The sequence below is a fragment of the Erythrolamprus reginae genome, chromosome 2, assembly GCF_031021105.1.
Source record: "Erythrolamprus reginae isolate rEryReg1 chromosome 2, rEryReg1.hap1, whole genome shotgun sequence".
NCBI lineage: Eukaryota > Metazoa > Chordata > Lepidosauria > Squamata > Dipsadidae > Erythrolamprus > Erythrolamprus reginae.
The window spans coordinates 35,138,128-35,154,617 of NC_091951.1; the positions used below are offsets into that span (position 1 = coordinate 35,138,128).

The following is a 16,490-nucleotide window of genomic DNA, read 5'->3' on the forward strand; positions in this document are numbered from 1 at the left end:
ACTATATTTTGCAGGAGATCCTTTCTATAGTTCTTTTTTCAGGACAGAATTAAATCTCAGAGATCACAGAAGACCACAATTGCAGTGAAGAAAGTCCACTTTGGCTCAGATTTGGAAGAGCTATCTTCAATTTCAGACTACAACAGTACATGCCCAGCTTTACCCCAAACTCTGATCCCACCACTGCTTTACAAAGCAGATTATCACATAAACCTGGTTCAAAGGAAAATAAATAATCACTATTATTTTAATAATTAGAATGGGAATTGGGAGCCAGCATTTCCATAGAAGTGTGCCGTTGGAGAAGAGTTTTGTTTGACTCAGGAGTATAATCCTAATTTAAGAATCAAGAGAGAAAATTCAGGGAAACTTGTTTGTTTTTGGTCTCCAAACTTATTCTTGAGATTCTAAAGATTAAAATGGGGAAAAACAGTTCAACACTCTTGAACTAGACAGTGGGCTATTATAATTCTTTCTTATTGTGTCTGGTGTGGATGAGGCCATCTTCCTCAATGAATGGTTAACTCCATGTCATGACATATTGAACAACCTATTGGATACCCCTGTTAAATGTCTTGTATATTTTAAAATATAGGAGACTATCAATCTTCATGGTTATAAAGAAGATCTAGTCAAAATTCCCTGGGGCTTTAACCTGCAACAATGTCCCATTACTGAGTTCTTCATGACAGCAATAGCAATAACAGACTCATAGACCACTGCATAGTGCTCTTACAACCCTCTCTAAGTGGTTTACAAAGTCCACATATTTTCCCCAACAATCTGGGTAATCACTTTATGACTTTGGAAGGATTGAAGGCTGAGTCAACCATGATTTGGTGAGAATTTTCCAAATTGCAAGCAGGCGGCAGGCAGCAGAAATAGCCTGCATTCTAACCACTGTGCTTCCTCCTCCCCCTGATGTGATGACATTTGCTACCTCTTACATAAGGTATCTAGTAGGGAACCAAGAGATGATGCTATATGAGTACAATACCACAATGGCTGAAGGTGAAGGGTTAAACAAAATTTGAGGACCAGGGTTGCTATTGGTACTGTAAGGGATGGCGCACTTGTAATGGCCGCCAGTTTGTGTGTGGCTGCTATGGTGCCAGTCCTATAGGCGCCACCATCTTTTTTATTCATTTTTTTAAATTTTTGCTTCATGCACATGTGCAAAAGCAGATTCTGAGAAAACCAAAGTATCATGGCCTAATTAATTAGATGTGAATAAGAGTAGGAACAACCTAAAATGTATATCGGCTAACAGGGTTTTTTTTGTTATTATGTAAGAAATTGGGGTAATTATTTTTCTTCAGCTGTCAAATGTTAAGGAGGTAGCATTGATTAAACGATGTATACCAAAATTGTAAAATTGCAATACAATGTAATTTTTTTTTGTATACATGATTGGAGAGAAAATTATTTAAAACAATCTTTACTCCCCCCGCCCCCCAAAAAAGAATATCAGATGGCAGCCAAAAAACCCATGTAGCCAAGAGCAGAGTAGAACATGGTGACACAGCCTTCATTGCACTGCAGCAGGATATGTTCTGGTTGGGAATGAAAGTCAGAATCTGGGAATGGGTGAAAGATTCCAACCCATATCGTACAGATGCCTACTTGAATACCAGAGCAGGATAAAACAATAGAGTTTGCCAGATTCTTCCCCAGCCATTTTTTCATACTGCTGCCTGGTTTTGTGGCCAGAAAGGCCACCACCACCATTACAGTCTTGGCCAGCAAGGAAGACACAGCAACTGAGAAAACAATACTGAAAATGATTTGTCGAAGGAGACAGGTCATTTTCACAGGGCGACCGATGAATAGAAGGGAAGTCAAGAAAGAAAGCAGAAGTGAAATCAGAAGGATGTAGGTGAGTTCACAGTTATTGGCTTTGACTATGGGAGTTTCTCGATATTTAATGAAGATTCCCAGAATAAAGGCAGTGGTTATGGACAAAGCAATGGCAAAGAAAGCAAGGATGAGTCCCAACAATTCTTCATAAGATAAGAAGCTTATATTTTTGAGGACACACTGATCTCGCTTCTTATTGGAATACTGGTCATCTGGACACTTTTCACAATGGACTGCATCTGAAAAAAACAGTTAGTACAAAAACTGCTTCAGAAAGCAATTACTTCATTTTCAAGATATAATATAATAATTTCTACCCATCCATCTGACACAACATTAGTTAAAACTCTTACCCTCAAAATATCGTTACAGAGCACTGTGAACCAAGACAACTAGACACAAGAAGAGTTTTTTCCTGAATGTCATCACTCTATAAACAACACTGTCCCTCAACACTGTCAAACTTTTTACTAAGTCTGCACTTCTATTTCTACTAGTTTTTTCTCATCATTCCTATCATTCTTTTCCTCCCACTTAGGACTGTATGTTATATTATTAACTTATTAACTTATATATTAACTTTTTGCTTGTATCCTATTATTAATATTGATAGTTTCTTCATTGCTTATTTGACCCCTATGACAATCATTAAGTGTTGTACCACATGTTTCTTGACAAATCTATATTTTCTTTTATGTACATACATATGTAAATAATCAACAGTCTTCTTAAAAGCTGAAGATGAATGTGATTATCAGCTCTCAAAATTTGTTTTTTTTCTAAGCAAGCAACCAAACAAACAAGAAAGTAAGTAACAACTCAATAGAAAGCCACAAACGTTCATTATTTATTTTAATGCTCCCATCATCATACAAAATTTGGTGATAGTGTCCAATCATTGAAATGTTTTTGGAAGCCTTCAAGAAATGTTTTTCTTACTTCTTGATTAAATATCCCCAACAATCAATAAAGATAATGATTATATCCTGGTTTTGTTTTGTTTTTGGAGCTACCTACTCTACCTTCCTGTTCAGAGAATGTTCCTTCTACACACAGAGAACAGACGTAGCAGCAAACTGGGGCTCCCTCTCTCACAAGCTTGACATAGCCTGGGGAACAACTTTCTGTACATCTTGAATAAGGCACCATCTAAATATAAACAGAAAGATTAGTCGGGGAAACATATGAATTAGAAGGATTTACTGAAATCAACTGGCTTCCAGAAGCCCAGGAGCACAATAAGTAGAAGCATGAACTTTAATTAACCTGCTTGCAAGATCATTCTCTTTCTCTATTAATCTTTATTGTAGATACCAAAATAGACTCATTGCCTTATTTCTCCATTTTTGCTTTCTCAGGAAACCTTCAACATCTAGCTTTCTTTAGAGTCTTTAGTTTCTTTAGTTTCTTTCGTACAATTGATCATTGTATCTTCATATGACTTTTTTAGCTGCCCTCATTTTCTGCACCACATTTTAAGTGATATCTTTCTCTTATGCAATTCAGTGGGCTAAAACCTTCATATTAGGAATTTTCTCCCAAAGGTGGTTTTTTTTTTCAAAAGACAACTGATTTTTCCCCCTTGGTTTTCATTTCAAAAGGTTCTTCAGTTCTGACTGAATGGATGAGTATGGAAGGATTTATATTCTTTGCAGTGATCTGATTGTTAGCAAATTTTCTGTAAATTGATGAGGCCACTTGGAATTTCAACTTTTTTCAACTGCTGAATCTATATCCTGTTTACAACACAGTTTTTTTCAGCATTTCCAAACCTTTCAATCCTCCACCATTCAGTCAGAACTGAAGAAGCTTCTTGGATAAGAAGTGAACCATCTACAAGGGAAAACAAAGTCCAGATGCCAAACCAAAGTCCAAACCAAAACACTTCAGGCACAACCATGACAAGGATGACTGAGAATCTCCACAGACATTCTGGATTTTCTCTTACTGAAACAGGATAATTTGATGCACTATAAATTATGGCAACACACTCCTGTTTAATAATGTAGATTGGAAATCCCACAATACGACACAGCAGGTTCCAATGTGTGATATATTATTATAAAATCTCAAAAGTAAAATAATATCTAATAAATTTATGAGGCTTTAAGTTCTCTTATTTGGAAGTTATCTCAATTGGCCTCAATGAGAATTACTTCCAAGAAAAAATAATTCCACATATGGAGACAAATAGAAGAGCAAATTCCAAACAGTCTCAAGTACTTTGTTAAATAAAGTTGGCCATTGGATGGCACTTTGATTGACAGAAATCTTGACTTCTGAGGTGGCTTGTATTTGGACATTCCCAATTTTCACCCCAGCATATGATTTGTTCCTAACTGATGTCCAGTGCATGATATCAAAAGAAATGCCATCTCTCGAAATATTGTGATGTTGGAAATTTCTCAGGAACTTATGAAGCTGCATAAAAACATAGAAAAAGCATTACAATTTGAGCCTTTATTCAGTGTTTTTCTTGGTTTAATCTGGAATGGATGTACTTTTAATAATTCACCCTCTTCAAATCACCACTACAGTCTGAAGGATACAAATCTAATAAATAATAAATAATAATAATAATTTAGCCATGGGTGCTCTTCAAAAATTTTAGCAAAGATTTCTCTTTCTGGTTGCTATGTGGGCATGGACATTGTGGGCAAGGCCTAGTCAACCCCTGCATCATTGTGCAGGGGGTTGTGGGCATTTTCACCCACCCTGAACTTCCATGTTGACCCTGCACTTACCTGGCATCCAAAACAGGGTGCATGAAGACTCATGTGGTGGGAGGGATTGGGGCATCAATGTATTTCAGTGCAGCTAGGAAACTGGTGTTGATGTCCCTGTTGCTGCTGGACCGACAGAGAAAGCCAAGCTCAGCTGCAGCTGCAATTGCAGCTATATCACTCTTGGATCAACTCATCCAGTTGCCTCTTGCAGAAGCTTCTTTTGCACAGCCCTGACCCAGAAGACAGCAAAGCAGATGCCAAAGCCTTCCCCAAACCCCCTCCTCTATTTGGGGGACATTTCCTCTCAAGGACAGAATAGCCCACCTCGCCCCACATTTGCCAGGACACACAGCTTCACTTCGCCCACCTGCCCATCCTCATTGTGCATTGTGCATTGTGCATTGTGTTGGAGTGTGCATGGCTCGGATGCTGCAGGGGCCATCCCAACTGCACAACTGGACCCCCACTGGCCCCCATGCCACCGTAGCTAGAGCTGAGCCAGGGCACCCCTGCTCGGTTGTTCCAAGGCCTCCTGCAGCTGGCTGAGCGCTCGGTCATCCTCCCCAGAAGGTGAACTACAGCAATGGCTCCATTCCCCAAGCATTGCACCCATTAGGGCTCCTGCTTGGCACCACCATTTTGCCACCCACGTGGGCTTTGGAAGGGGATTCGGGATCACTACATGGGCATTCAAGGGGCACCTTTTGAGGCTGGACCTTGCAGATTCCGTGGTGGCTTTGCACTTCCAAAAGCCCACTAGCCACAGGGATGTCACCCTCTGGTTTCCTCTGCCTGCTGGAAGCTGATGGGGCCACCAGGCATGACCGAGTCTCCCCAACCCCTCTGCCTCCTGAAGCAACCTGAAGACTGTTCTGCTCCACCATCAGCAGTAGCCACAGTTCTTTCTGCAAAATGGCTTCAAAGCAGTTCCAGCAAGTTGGCAGCAGGCAGGAAAGCTGGCATGGCTTGGCTTGGCTCACTGGTGCAGCAGAGCTTATGACTCAGCCATGGCCCAGAGCTTGGTGGCCTCAAGTCCACGTGGATGTGAGCAGCAATGGCCTTTCGCAAACTCCTTAAAACCCATCTCTGCCATCAGGGGAAATTGATTCCCCTGGGCCGTTCCATTTTATGTATGGTTTGTTTGGGATGTATGATTGCTTTTTATATTCATGGGTTTTTACCTCTTTTTTTTTAATCATTAGATTTGTACTGTATTTTGTTGTTGTGATCCTCTCAGAGTCTCCGGAGAGGGGTGGCATACAAATCTAATTAATAATAATAATAATAATAATAATAATAATAATAATAATAATAATAATAAAAGCCATGCAGCTGTGAGCAGCTGGCAGGTACTCAGAGAGGCCCAAGGTGGGACCATGCCACAGGTGGAGCTCCTATCCATGGTGTAGCCAGAGCTATTTGTCTGCCTACCTGCCTGCCTGCCTGCCTGCCTATCTATCTATCTATCTATCTATCTATCTATCTATCTATCTATCTATCTATCTATCTATCTATCTATCATCTATCTATCTATCTATCTATTTGATTTTTTTTATGCCGCCCTTATCCTTAGACTCAGTGCGGCATACAAAATGTTAGCAATAGCACTTTTTAACAGAGCCAGTATATTGGCCCCACAATCCGGGTCCTCATTTTACCCATCTCAGAAGGATGGAAGGCTGAGTCAACCTTGAACCGATGATGAGATTTGAACCGCTGACCTGCAGATTTAACTGTTCGGCTTTAATGGCCTTCAATACTGCACTCTACCCCCTGCTCACCAAGGCTCCTGCCCTCCAGAAGCATTGCTGCTGCCAGGGGGAGAAGGAAGAAAGTGAGCAGTTAGAGGGGCAGCCACTTCCAAGCACAGGCCTAGCCTCTCCCAGACAGAGGCAGTACACAGCTGTGAAGGATCCTAACAACTTACCATCCTGGAGCACCACAGTCATGGTTCATATTCTTCCTTCTCTTGCAACCATCCCTCTTAGCTCCAATGCAGCAGCTGCATCTCCCACAAGGGCCACTCACCCACCCACTGGCCAAGCCTGGCCAGAAGTGGGGCTTCTCCTGTCACAGGATGAACACCGATGTCGGAAGACAAGTGGGCATGGGTGACCACCAAGCAAGTCCACATGGAAGGTTGACAAGCTTGACAGGGTTGCAGAGAAGAGAGTAGACTGCTACCTCCCTTCTCCACTGCCCTGACATGCTTTCCTACCTTCCACATGGCCTTTTGCTTGACTGTGTGTGCAAATACCTTCCTAGCCTCAAAGCTCCACAGTCAAGCAAAGCCTCATGCAGCTCTGCCCTCCTTATTGCCACACAGGAAATTTCCCTGGCACAGTGCAATTCTGGGATAGTGGAAGGCCCAGGCAAGAGCACACCCTGCTCCTCAGGCGCCAAGGTTCATCTGGTCTTCCTCCCTCCCTCAGCATCACCTTACCTTCAGCTGCTGTTGCTACTTCTATGGGGCTGAGTCTGAGAGTGTCAGCAGTTGGCCAAAGGCCCTGTGGAAGCAGAGTGCACCATGCCCCAAAAGCAGGTAACTGCAAGCAGATGTCCCAGGGCTGCTGCACATGTGCATCACATCTCCCACAGCCCTCTTCCAGTGTGGACTTGTGTCCTACAACATGTGCAATGCCAAGACAACTGCTTGCAGGGTGGGCAAGTGGCGAATCATGGACCAGTAGGTGGGCAAACCATGGGCAACCATTGTTACTGATCCACGCGATCCAGTCCAAACTGGGGGAATTTCACCCCTGGGCCTGATCTAGGAACCTACCGCTGACTTTAATAAGGTGCCAATCTCTCACTAATCAACTGGCATTCCCTGTTCTCCAACTGCATCACCATTGATGAACTTTACAACACGTTCTTACACCAAATTAATAATCTCATAAATCTGCACGTCCCTATTACCTCTCCTAGAAGGAAACAAAAAAATAACATTCCTGTCTCAATAAGGAAACTTCAAACCAAAAAAAGATCCCTCTGGCGTAGAAACAAAAAAGGTCCAGTAACCAACTTTAAAAGCCGCTACAGAAGCATATGCCAACAAATAAAAGCAGAATGTCTCAACTACCACAGTGAACAAGAGGAAAACCTCCTAAGCTCCAAATCTAACCGTGCCTTCTACAACTTCGTCAACAACAAACTTAACGACTCCAGACCTATTCCACCTCTCGTAGGACCACACAACATAGAATACCACGATGACCCATCCAAAGCTAACCTTTTCAACTCCTTTTTTGGCTCCGTTTTTGTTAACAGTAATGGCTCATCCCCCCTCTTCGCAAACCGCACTTCTAACTCATTAAGAAACCTAACCCAAATCATCTTCACTACAGACTACATTGAAAAAGCAATCCGTGATCTCAAACCTTCCCTATCTGTTGGACCAGATGGTCTTTGTGCATACTTCTTAAGAAAACTTTCTTCTGCCATAGCTGAGCCCTTAAGCATTATCTTCCAAAAATCCTTCAGGACCAGTACTCTCCCCAAGCTGTGGTCTAAAGCAGTAGTCATCCCCATCTTCAAAAAAGGAGACCCATCACTAGTTGACAACTACCGACCAATATCACTATGCTGCGTCCCTTGTAAAATCATGGAATCAATCATAAATCGATCAATCACCCTTTACCTAGAATCTAATAACCTACTATCAAAAAACCAATTTGGATTCAGAAAGAAACTATCCTGCAACCTACAACTACTTCACTGCAAAAACATCTGGACTACCCACCTTGATCAAGGAAAATCCATAGATGCAATTTATATCGACTTCTGCAAAGCCTTTGACTCAGTGGTTCATGACAAACTTCTCCTAAAACTCAAATCCTATGGCATCTCAGGACTCCTCCACAACTGGATTACTGCATTCCTGTCAAACAGGCAACAAGTTGTCAAAATTGGAAGCGCCATTTCCTCCCCTGTCCCTGTCAAAAGCGGCGTTCCCCAAGGCAGCGTACTAGGTCCTACTCTTTTCATCCTATACATCAACGACCTCTGTGATAATATCGCAAGCAACTGTGTGCTCTTTGCCGATGATGTAAAACTTTTCAACACCACTGACAACACACTCACTCTCCAAAAAGACCTTGACTATGTTTCAGATTGGTCAAACATCTGGCAACTTCGAATCTCATCCAACAAATGCTCTACCCTCCACATCGGCAAAAAGAACCCAAACCTCATATATGAACTGAACAAACAAATTCTCACAGCAAACCCACACTCAGTAAAAGACCTCGGAATACTAATTTCAAATGACCTAAGTGCTAAAGCCCACTGCAACAATATTGCCAAAAAGGCTTCCAGAGTTGTAAACCTGATTCTACGTAGCTTCAGCTCTGGCAATCTCACACTACTGACCAGAGCCTACAAAACCTATGCCAGGCCCATCCTCGAATATAGCTCATCTGTCTGGAACCCTCACCACATCTCAGACATCAACACTCTCGAAAACGTCCAAAGATACTTCACCAGAAGAGCCCTCCACTCCTCCACCTGAAACAGAATACCCTACGAAAACAGACTAACTATCCTGGATCTTGAAAGCTTAGAACTGCGGCGCCTAAAACAAGATTTAAGTACTGCCCACAAAATCATTCGCTGTAATGTCCTTCCGGTCAACGACTACTTCAGCTTCAACCGCAACAACACAAGAGCATGCAACAGCTTCAAACTCAATGTTAATCGCTCCAAACTTGACTGCAAAAAATATGACTTTAACAATCGAGTCGTCGAAGCGTGGAACTCATTACCTGACTCAATAGTGTCAACCCCCAACATTTCTCCCTCAGACTCTCCTCGATCGACCTCTCCAGGTTCCTAAGAGGCCAGTAAGGGGCGTACATAAGTGCACTGATGTGCCTTTCGTCCCCTGTCCAATTGTCTTTCCTTTCCATTTTATCATATATATTCTCCCCTTCCCACCTACTTCTCTTCCTCTTCACTTTCTATCTTTATATACCACTTAATGTCCATTCCCTTTCATATGTATTGTATATTGGACAAAGAATAAATAAATAAAAAAAATAAAATAAAAAACCAAATGTGCTTTCCCTAAAAAGTGGGGAAGTCTGTTGTACTGTAACAAAGTTGATCACTTTCACTAAGGGGAAAGATCATATGAACTTTGGTCCTTTGAACATTTAGGGTTGATTTAATGTCAGGGTTCCAAGTAATACACCTGTAGCAAACAGGATTTTGAGACAAGCAGGATCCTCAAATATCAGTTTTATTCAATATACGTGTATCATATAGACATACCGTGTTTCCCCGAAAGTAAGACAGTGTCTTACTTTCTTTTTATCCCCAAAAGCCCCACTATGTCTTACTTTCTGGGTATGTCAATTTTTTTGTTTTAACCATAAAATTAACATTTATTAACAACCTGAACAGTATTGTATTCACCACAAAACAGCAGATGATACCCCAGTATGCCAGTGTGTATGTTTTACTGATGTATGATTAATACTGTGTGCATTACCGTATTTTAAGCAGGAGGCGGCAGTGACAAGTGCAGGGGACGGTGCGGTGACGTATGGAGAGGGGGGGCGGAGCGGAAGTGGGCAGGAGGCAGCGCTCATTAAGATCAGAGGGAGATGGCAGTCGCAGCGACGTATGGAGAGGGGGACGGTGCGGACGTGGGCAGGAGGCGGCATGCAGCTAGATGAGAGGGAGGCAGCAATACCCCCGTGTTTCCCCGAAAGTAAGACATATGTCTTACTTTCGGGGTACGGCTTATATTAGCTGACCCCCCTAAAACCCCCGATACGTCTTACAATCGGGGGTGTCTTACTATCGGGGAAACAGGGTAGGCTAGTAAAAACTGATTCTAAATCTTCCAGCAGTTTATTTAAAATTAAGTTTTTTCCCCTTTCCAAACAGTAACATGGTCCAATCAAGGTGTTATCCGATTGCCTGGTGACTTCACTCATCATCCCTATGGCCATCAGTGAGAATCTCCTTGGTTCCCAGGATAAAATATTTTTTTCGCTATACCCCATCTATCTCTATTTCCTCCTCCCTATCCCTCGGCTGCAGTGTGGCAACACTGAAGCATCAAAATGGCCTCAATCAAGTCAGCTTCACCCATTTCTACATCTAATTTAATATTGAGGAATTGGAAGGGGAGAATCAATGAAACCTCAAAGGAGAAGACTTACCTGCCAGGGCTGTACAACCCGGAGTTTTCTCCTCTTATTCTGTTGGGAGGAAGAGGCAGCACTGAGGACCCAGGCCACAATTTGAATTATTTGGAAAATACTGGAGGAATCCTGTGACTGGATTCTTGCAATCACATCATGGGGTGGGAATTCCCAGTTCCCCTTTTCTCTGCATTTTTTCCAAACTTTCTTAGATAACACAGGACTTGAATAAGAACATTGGAATGCTTTCTTTCCATACAATAGGATCATAGATGCAAAAGAATTAAAGTCATTAAAATGAGTCCTTCTGTTTGTGTGGATAAGGAAGGAAAATAAAGCATGCTTATTTTGTAGATCAACCAAGAGGTTAAAAATACCTACACTTAAAGCTGTCAAAGTTGTTGCAATCCACACCCTTTCGACAATGGATTTATTAGTCATATTAATTTGTTGTAGTATTAGTGCTAACACTCCTGAGGCCTGAGAATCTAGTTGGCATACTATAATTTTTATTTGACTCTCGATAAGAGAACGGAATATTTTCCTTCTTTCTTGCATGAGAGTTTTTCCAACACTTGTCTTCATATTTGCTTCTGGGACAGTTCCTGAGAGGATAATGCAAATCCCATTTTTTAGAGCAACAATTTCCAAGCGTCTTTTGAATTTTTCTCCTCTTTCATTGTCCTGAGAAAGGAGGCCAATCCATGTCCATTGGAAGTGCAGGAGAAGCTTGACAATTGCTGAGTAAGGAGGTTCTTGGTTTGGGGTCATCCGATATGAAAAAGGGAAACGATTTTGCTCAGCCATCTGGTTGATGACACTATAGTTGATCTAAGATAAAAGAGAAGGTATGTGCAAGTTTTAATGATAAAAGTCAGATGGTAAATTTATTGCCTTTCACCACTGCTGAGAGATGTTTCAAACAATAACTGCATAAATTTTGCTAGTTCCCTTGATGTTCTGTCCTGTTGTCTTCTATGCTCCTTTTGAAACCAGGGAGCTCTGAATTATCTCTAGGTGATGTTCATGGGAGGTCTTCATAGAGCATGCCCTTCTAATCACATTATAACTCTGTGGTTCACTAATCCACTCAGTCAATTTGTCAATCAGAATAGAACGGAAAAATCTTCAAGTCCAACTCTCTCTCTCTCTCTCTCTCTCTCACACACACACACATACATACACACACACACACACACATAGTTACACAGTTAGCCTTCATATGTGGATTATATAATCCATTTAAATTATAGTTTGTTGACTATAAAAAAAAATCTGCCTTGGAATATGGCCCCAGCATGGAGCCAAGAAGCAAAAGAAAAGAAAAGTTGCTTCCTTCCATATTTGGGAATACCAGGATTACTTCGACAGAAAAACAACCATATAATGCTTCCCTGGTAAAAGGCTGATTTGGAGATGAGTTGTTTTCTCCTCCATTATATTTTGAAACCTCAAATAATATGAGGCCTTTTCTATTCAATACAGGCTATTGATTCTTCAAGTCCTCTAATAATCAATTTATTTTTTCCCTCCATCTTTTCTACTTTTTCATCTACCCGGTCCACTTTAGCTTCTACTGTCTTAATCCTCTGCTCCCTCTCTGCCATCATCTGTTGAATATTTTCAATCTTTCATCTATGCTTTTTACATTTTCTTTAACTTCTACCATTTCCATCTTAATTTCCTTGTGGTGTTTTTGGCTTCTTCGTGGTTATTTTCTATTGCTTGTTGTGTTTTAATCATTTCCCCTGAATCATCATAAGTGTTTCATGCATAGTCTGTAAACTTAATGTTGACCCTGGTTTTTGTTTCCCTCACATACAGTACTTCCTATTGATCTTTGTTGTAATGGGAATGTTGTTGTGGTGGTAGGCTTTGATACTGGGTTTTCCCCTAACTTAGTTATGTATTTGTAGTAGTCATTTTAATTCTTTGGCATATATTTTTCCACAATAACATATAATGAAGCAAAAAAGGAAGGGAAATTTTTTCCCTCTTATTCCCAATGTAGAGTATTATTACAAATACTCCTAGAAAGGTAAATTTTATATCTTTTTATGTTATATGTGTTTGTGTGTGCAAGTGTGTATATGCATGTATATATGTGTGTATGTATAGTCTTATAAAATTCAATATAATATATTATTATATAGTATGTTAAATAGCACATCTTTCAATTAAATTATATCTATTTTTAAAGTCAAACAATGAATGCAAGAATGGGTCTTCTTATTAATATACACTATATTAATAATAAATACAATAAGAATATAATCACTTAATTAATTAGAGGATTTCTTCAATAATTATATATCAACAATATTTCCAGATATTGAAAAATGTCTTTTAAAAAAATTGTTTTGTTTAATGTTCTATCAATTTAACACTTTAACAAGTTATTTCCAGGACTCCATAGTCTTACATCATCTCAAACCTCAGCTCCATGGTTCATCTTCTCCTTCAACTCCAGCAATAATGTTCTGTATTTCCCCCATTCCCCAACTGAAATTTTGCAGAATTATTTTTTTTAAGTCTCGTCACCTTGAGGACTGACTACTGCAATCCTGTCTACATGGGGCTAGCTCTGAAGAACATTCGGAGACTGCAATTGATCCAAAATGCAGCCAGACAAGCTGTCATGGGCCTTCCCAGATATGCCCAAGTTTTAGCATCACAACGTAAGCTGCATCGGTTGCCAACTAGTCTCTGAATGCAATTTAAAGTGTTGGTGTTGACCTTTTGAGCCCTACAAGGCTTAGGACCTGATTAGCTAAGGGACCACCTCTTGACTCATGTATCCCATTGACAGGTTAGAGCCCAGAGGGTTGGCCTTTTCCAGGTCACGTCAGCCAGACAATGATGGCCTGGGGGGCCCTAGGGGAAGGGCCTTCTCTGTGGTTGCTCCTGCCCTGTGGAATCATCTCCCCCTGGAAATATGTACTATTCCCACTCTTCTGGTCTTCCGGAAGAGCTTAAAAACTCATCTATGCTGGCAGGTGTGGGGCTGTTGAATTTGGTTGCTTTGTGCCAGCCCCCATTAGTGTCTGACTTTTGGAGATATGACAGAATTGTATGAAGTGGGCTTTGTGTGAGATGTTTTAAGTTAAGGGTTTTTTATAGTGATGTTTTATAGTGTTGTTTTGTTTAATTTTGATTTTTTTCCATTGTTATGTATTAATATGTTGTAAGCCACTCTGAGTCTCAGGAGAAGGGCGGTCTAGAAATTGAACAAACAAACAAACAAATAAATAAATAAATAAATAAATATCATACTCCTAGCATTCTATCAGATACATCCACTACAATTCTTCAAGTTCTTAATCCTTTTAATTCCTCTTCCCATTCAATCAACTATTGTCACTGCGATTCAAAGAGTCCAGGTTCTTTTTTGTTTCTTTGTTTTAGTCCCCAAGTTTCCATATATTTCAAATATCTCAGTATCTGCAAGTCTATTTCATCAAATTCATCCACAAGAGCAAAAAAAGGGTATTTAAATCCTTTATATATTCACCACTTAAATGCACTTCCTATCCTCTTGGAGATTTCAGTTCTGCCATCAACCTCTTATTTTTGCACTGTCACTGTCATTGTTTCCATTCTGTAGCTTCTTGCTTCTACTCTTGCTTTCCCGATCACCACTCTTTACCAGCTTTGAGCTTCAATATTGCTACTCATCAAGACTTATTTCCAAGTTTACTTGCTTTCGGGTCACTTTTTTTCTCCTTTACCAATTTTACACTCTTCTTCCTCCTGTATGGCTGTCACTATTAGGGCCAGCCAGAATGGCTGGTGTTTCTTTGTCAAAGTTAAGGGGTTTATCCTTTCCCTTCAAGGCAATTGTGTGTTACTTCTAGGTCCCAGGATTTTCCCCCTTTTTCTGGTCAACCCCTCCAGAACTGAGGATGGCTTTTTAGGCTCCCCAACAATTCAGAGTCCTGTTCCCTCGTTCCTCTGCACAGTGATGTCACCACCAGAAGCTCTCTCTCTCTCTCTCTCTCTCTCTCTCTCTCAAACACACACACACAGAGAATCTAAACATTTTGCAACACAGAATTAATTTGATTGGCTTTATACCTGTGGAATTTTATAGAGGCTCAAGACATTAGATATATGATCAAAGAGTTCGGAATCCACCTCTTCAAGAATTGCCAGCAGGTTCTTTTCTGTTCCACAGCTATAATTTGGGACATTCTCCTGCCCTGTAGACAGCACATCCAGCATGGCCTCGTATGTCATTCTTGAATTGAAAAAGTTCTCATAGATATTGTAGCCCAGGGTGATGTTGAGTAAGAAGAGCCTTGAATTCTGGTTGACTTCATGAACAGCCAACAAGAAGGGCAGAATGTGGTAGGTGTTCTCACTGCAACGTAAAGCATTTCATCATCTTTTCCCCCTCTATATCAACAATTTATGTGATCAACTTAAAAGCTCTTGTGTTCTTTTTGCTTAGGATGTAAAATTATTCAATTCTACAAATAATTCTGTTGTTTTGCAAAGTAGTCTCCCCAAGGCAGCGTACTAGGACCTACTCTATTTATTCTCTACATCAACGACCTATGCGATCATATCACAAGCAACTGTGTTCTTTTCACCGATGATGTAAAACTTTTCAACACCACGGACAACACATCTACTCTCCAAAAAGACCTCGACTTTGTCTCACATTGGTCAAGCACATGGCAACTTCAAATATCAACCAGCAAATGTTCTACCCTCCACATCGGCAAAAAGAATCTGAACCTCATATATAAACTGAATAAACAAAATCTCATAGCCAACCCCCACTCAGTAAAAGACCTTGGAATACTAATATCAAATCATCTAAGTGCTAAAGCCCACTGCAACAATATCGCCAAAAAGGCTTCTAGAGTTGTTAACCTGATCCTACGCAGCTTCTGCTCTGGCAATCTCACACTACTCACCAGAGCCTACAAAACTTTTGCCAGACCCATGTTTGAATACAGTTCATCTGTCTGGAACCCACACCGCATTTCGGACATCAACACCCTTGAAAATGTCCAAAGATACTTCACCAGAAGAGCCCTTCACTCCTCCACTCGAAACAGAATACCCTACAAAAGCAGACTATCAATCCTAGGTCTAGAAAGCTTAGAACTACGTCGCCTAAAACATGATCTAAGTATTGCCCATAAGATCATATGCTGCAATGCTCTACCTGTCAATGACTATTTCAGCTTCAATCGCAACAACACAAGAGCATGCAGCAGATTCAAACTTAATATTAACCGCTCCAAACTTGACTGTAAAAAATATGACTTCAGCAACTGAGTTGTCGAAGCGTGGAACTCATTACCTGACTCAGTAGTGTCAACCCCTAACCCCAAACATTTTTCCCATAGACTATCCACAATTGACTTCTCCAGGTTCCTTAGAGGTCAGTAAGGGGCATGCATAAGTGCACCAGTGTGCCTTCCGTCCCCTGTCCAATTGTCTCTCCTTATCTCATTTATCTTTTCTTCCTTTCAAATATGTTCACCTATACTTTTATATTTTTTCTTCTATTCTTTTCTTTACTTATATTATTACATATCTTTCTCTTCAATGTGTATTATGTATTGCACAAAATAAATAAATAAAATAAATAAATAAATATTTGGCAACTTCTCATTTTGATTAATAAATGCTCTGTCTTACATATTGGTAAACATAATCAGAATGTCAAGTTTAAATAGGTGGCATTGATCTAGCAGATGGCTCTCACCTTGTTAAGGACCTAAGTGTATTTATCTCTGGC

General features: G+C 40.6%; 1 protein-coding gene across 1 annotated transcript; it reads right to left on the reverse strand.

The window, feature by feature from the left end:
- Nucleotides 1–1,467: 1,467 nt before the first annotated feature.
- Nucleotides 1,468–14,971, reverse strand: LOC139159335 (vomeronasal type-2 receptor 26-like). Its single transcript, XM_070736655.1, has 4 exons — nucleotides 14,810–14,971; nucleotides 10,754–11,566; nucleotides 7,027–7,090; nucleotides 1,468–2,096 (listed from the first exon to the last, which is right to left on the reverse strand). Exons 1-4 carry the CDS (start codon nucleotides 14,969–14,971, stop codon nucleotides 1,468–1,470), a joined length of 1,668 nt encoding a protein of 555 aa, XP_070592756.1.
- Nucleotides 14,972–16,490: the final 1,519 nt, after the last annotated feature.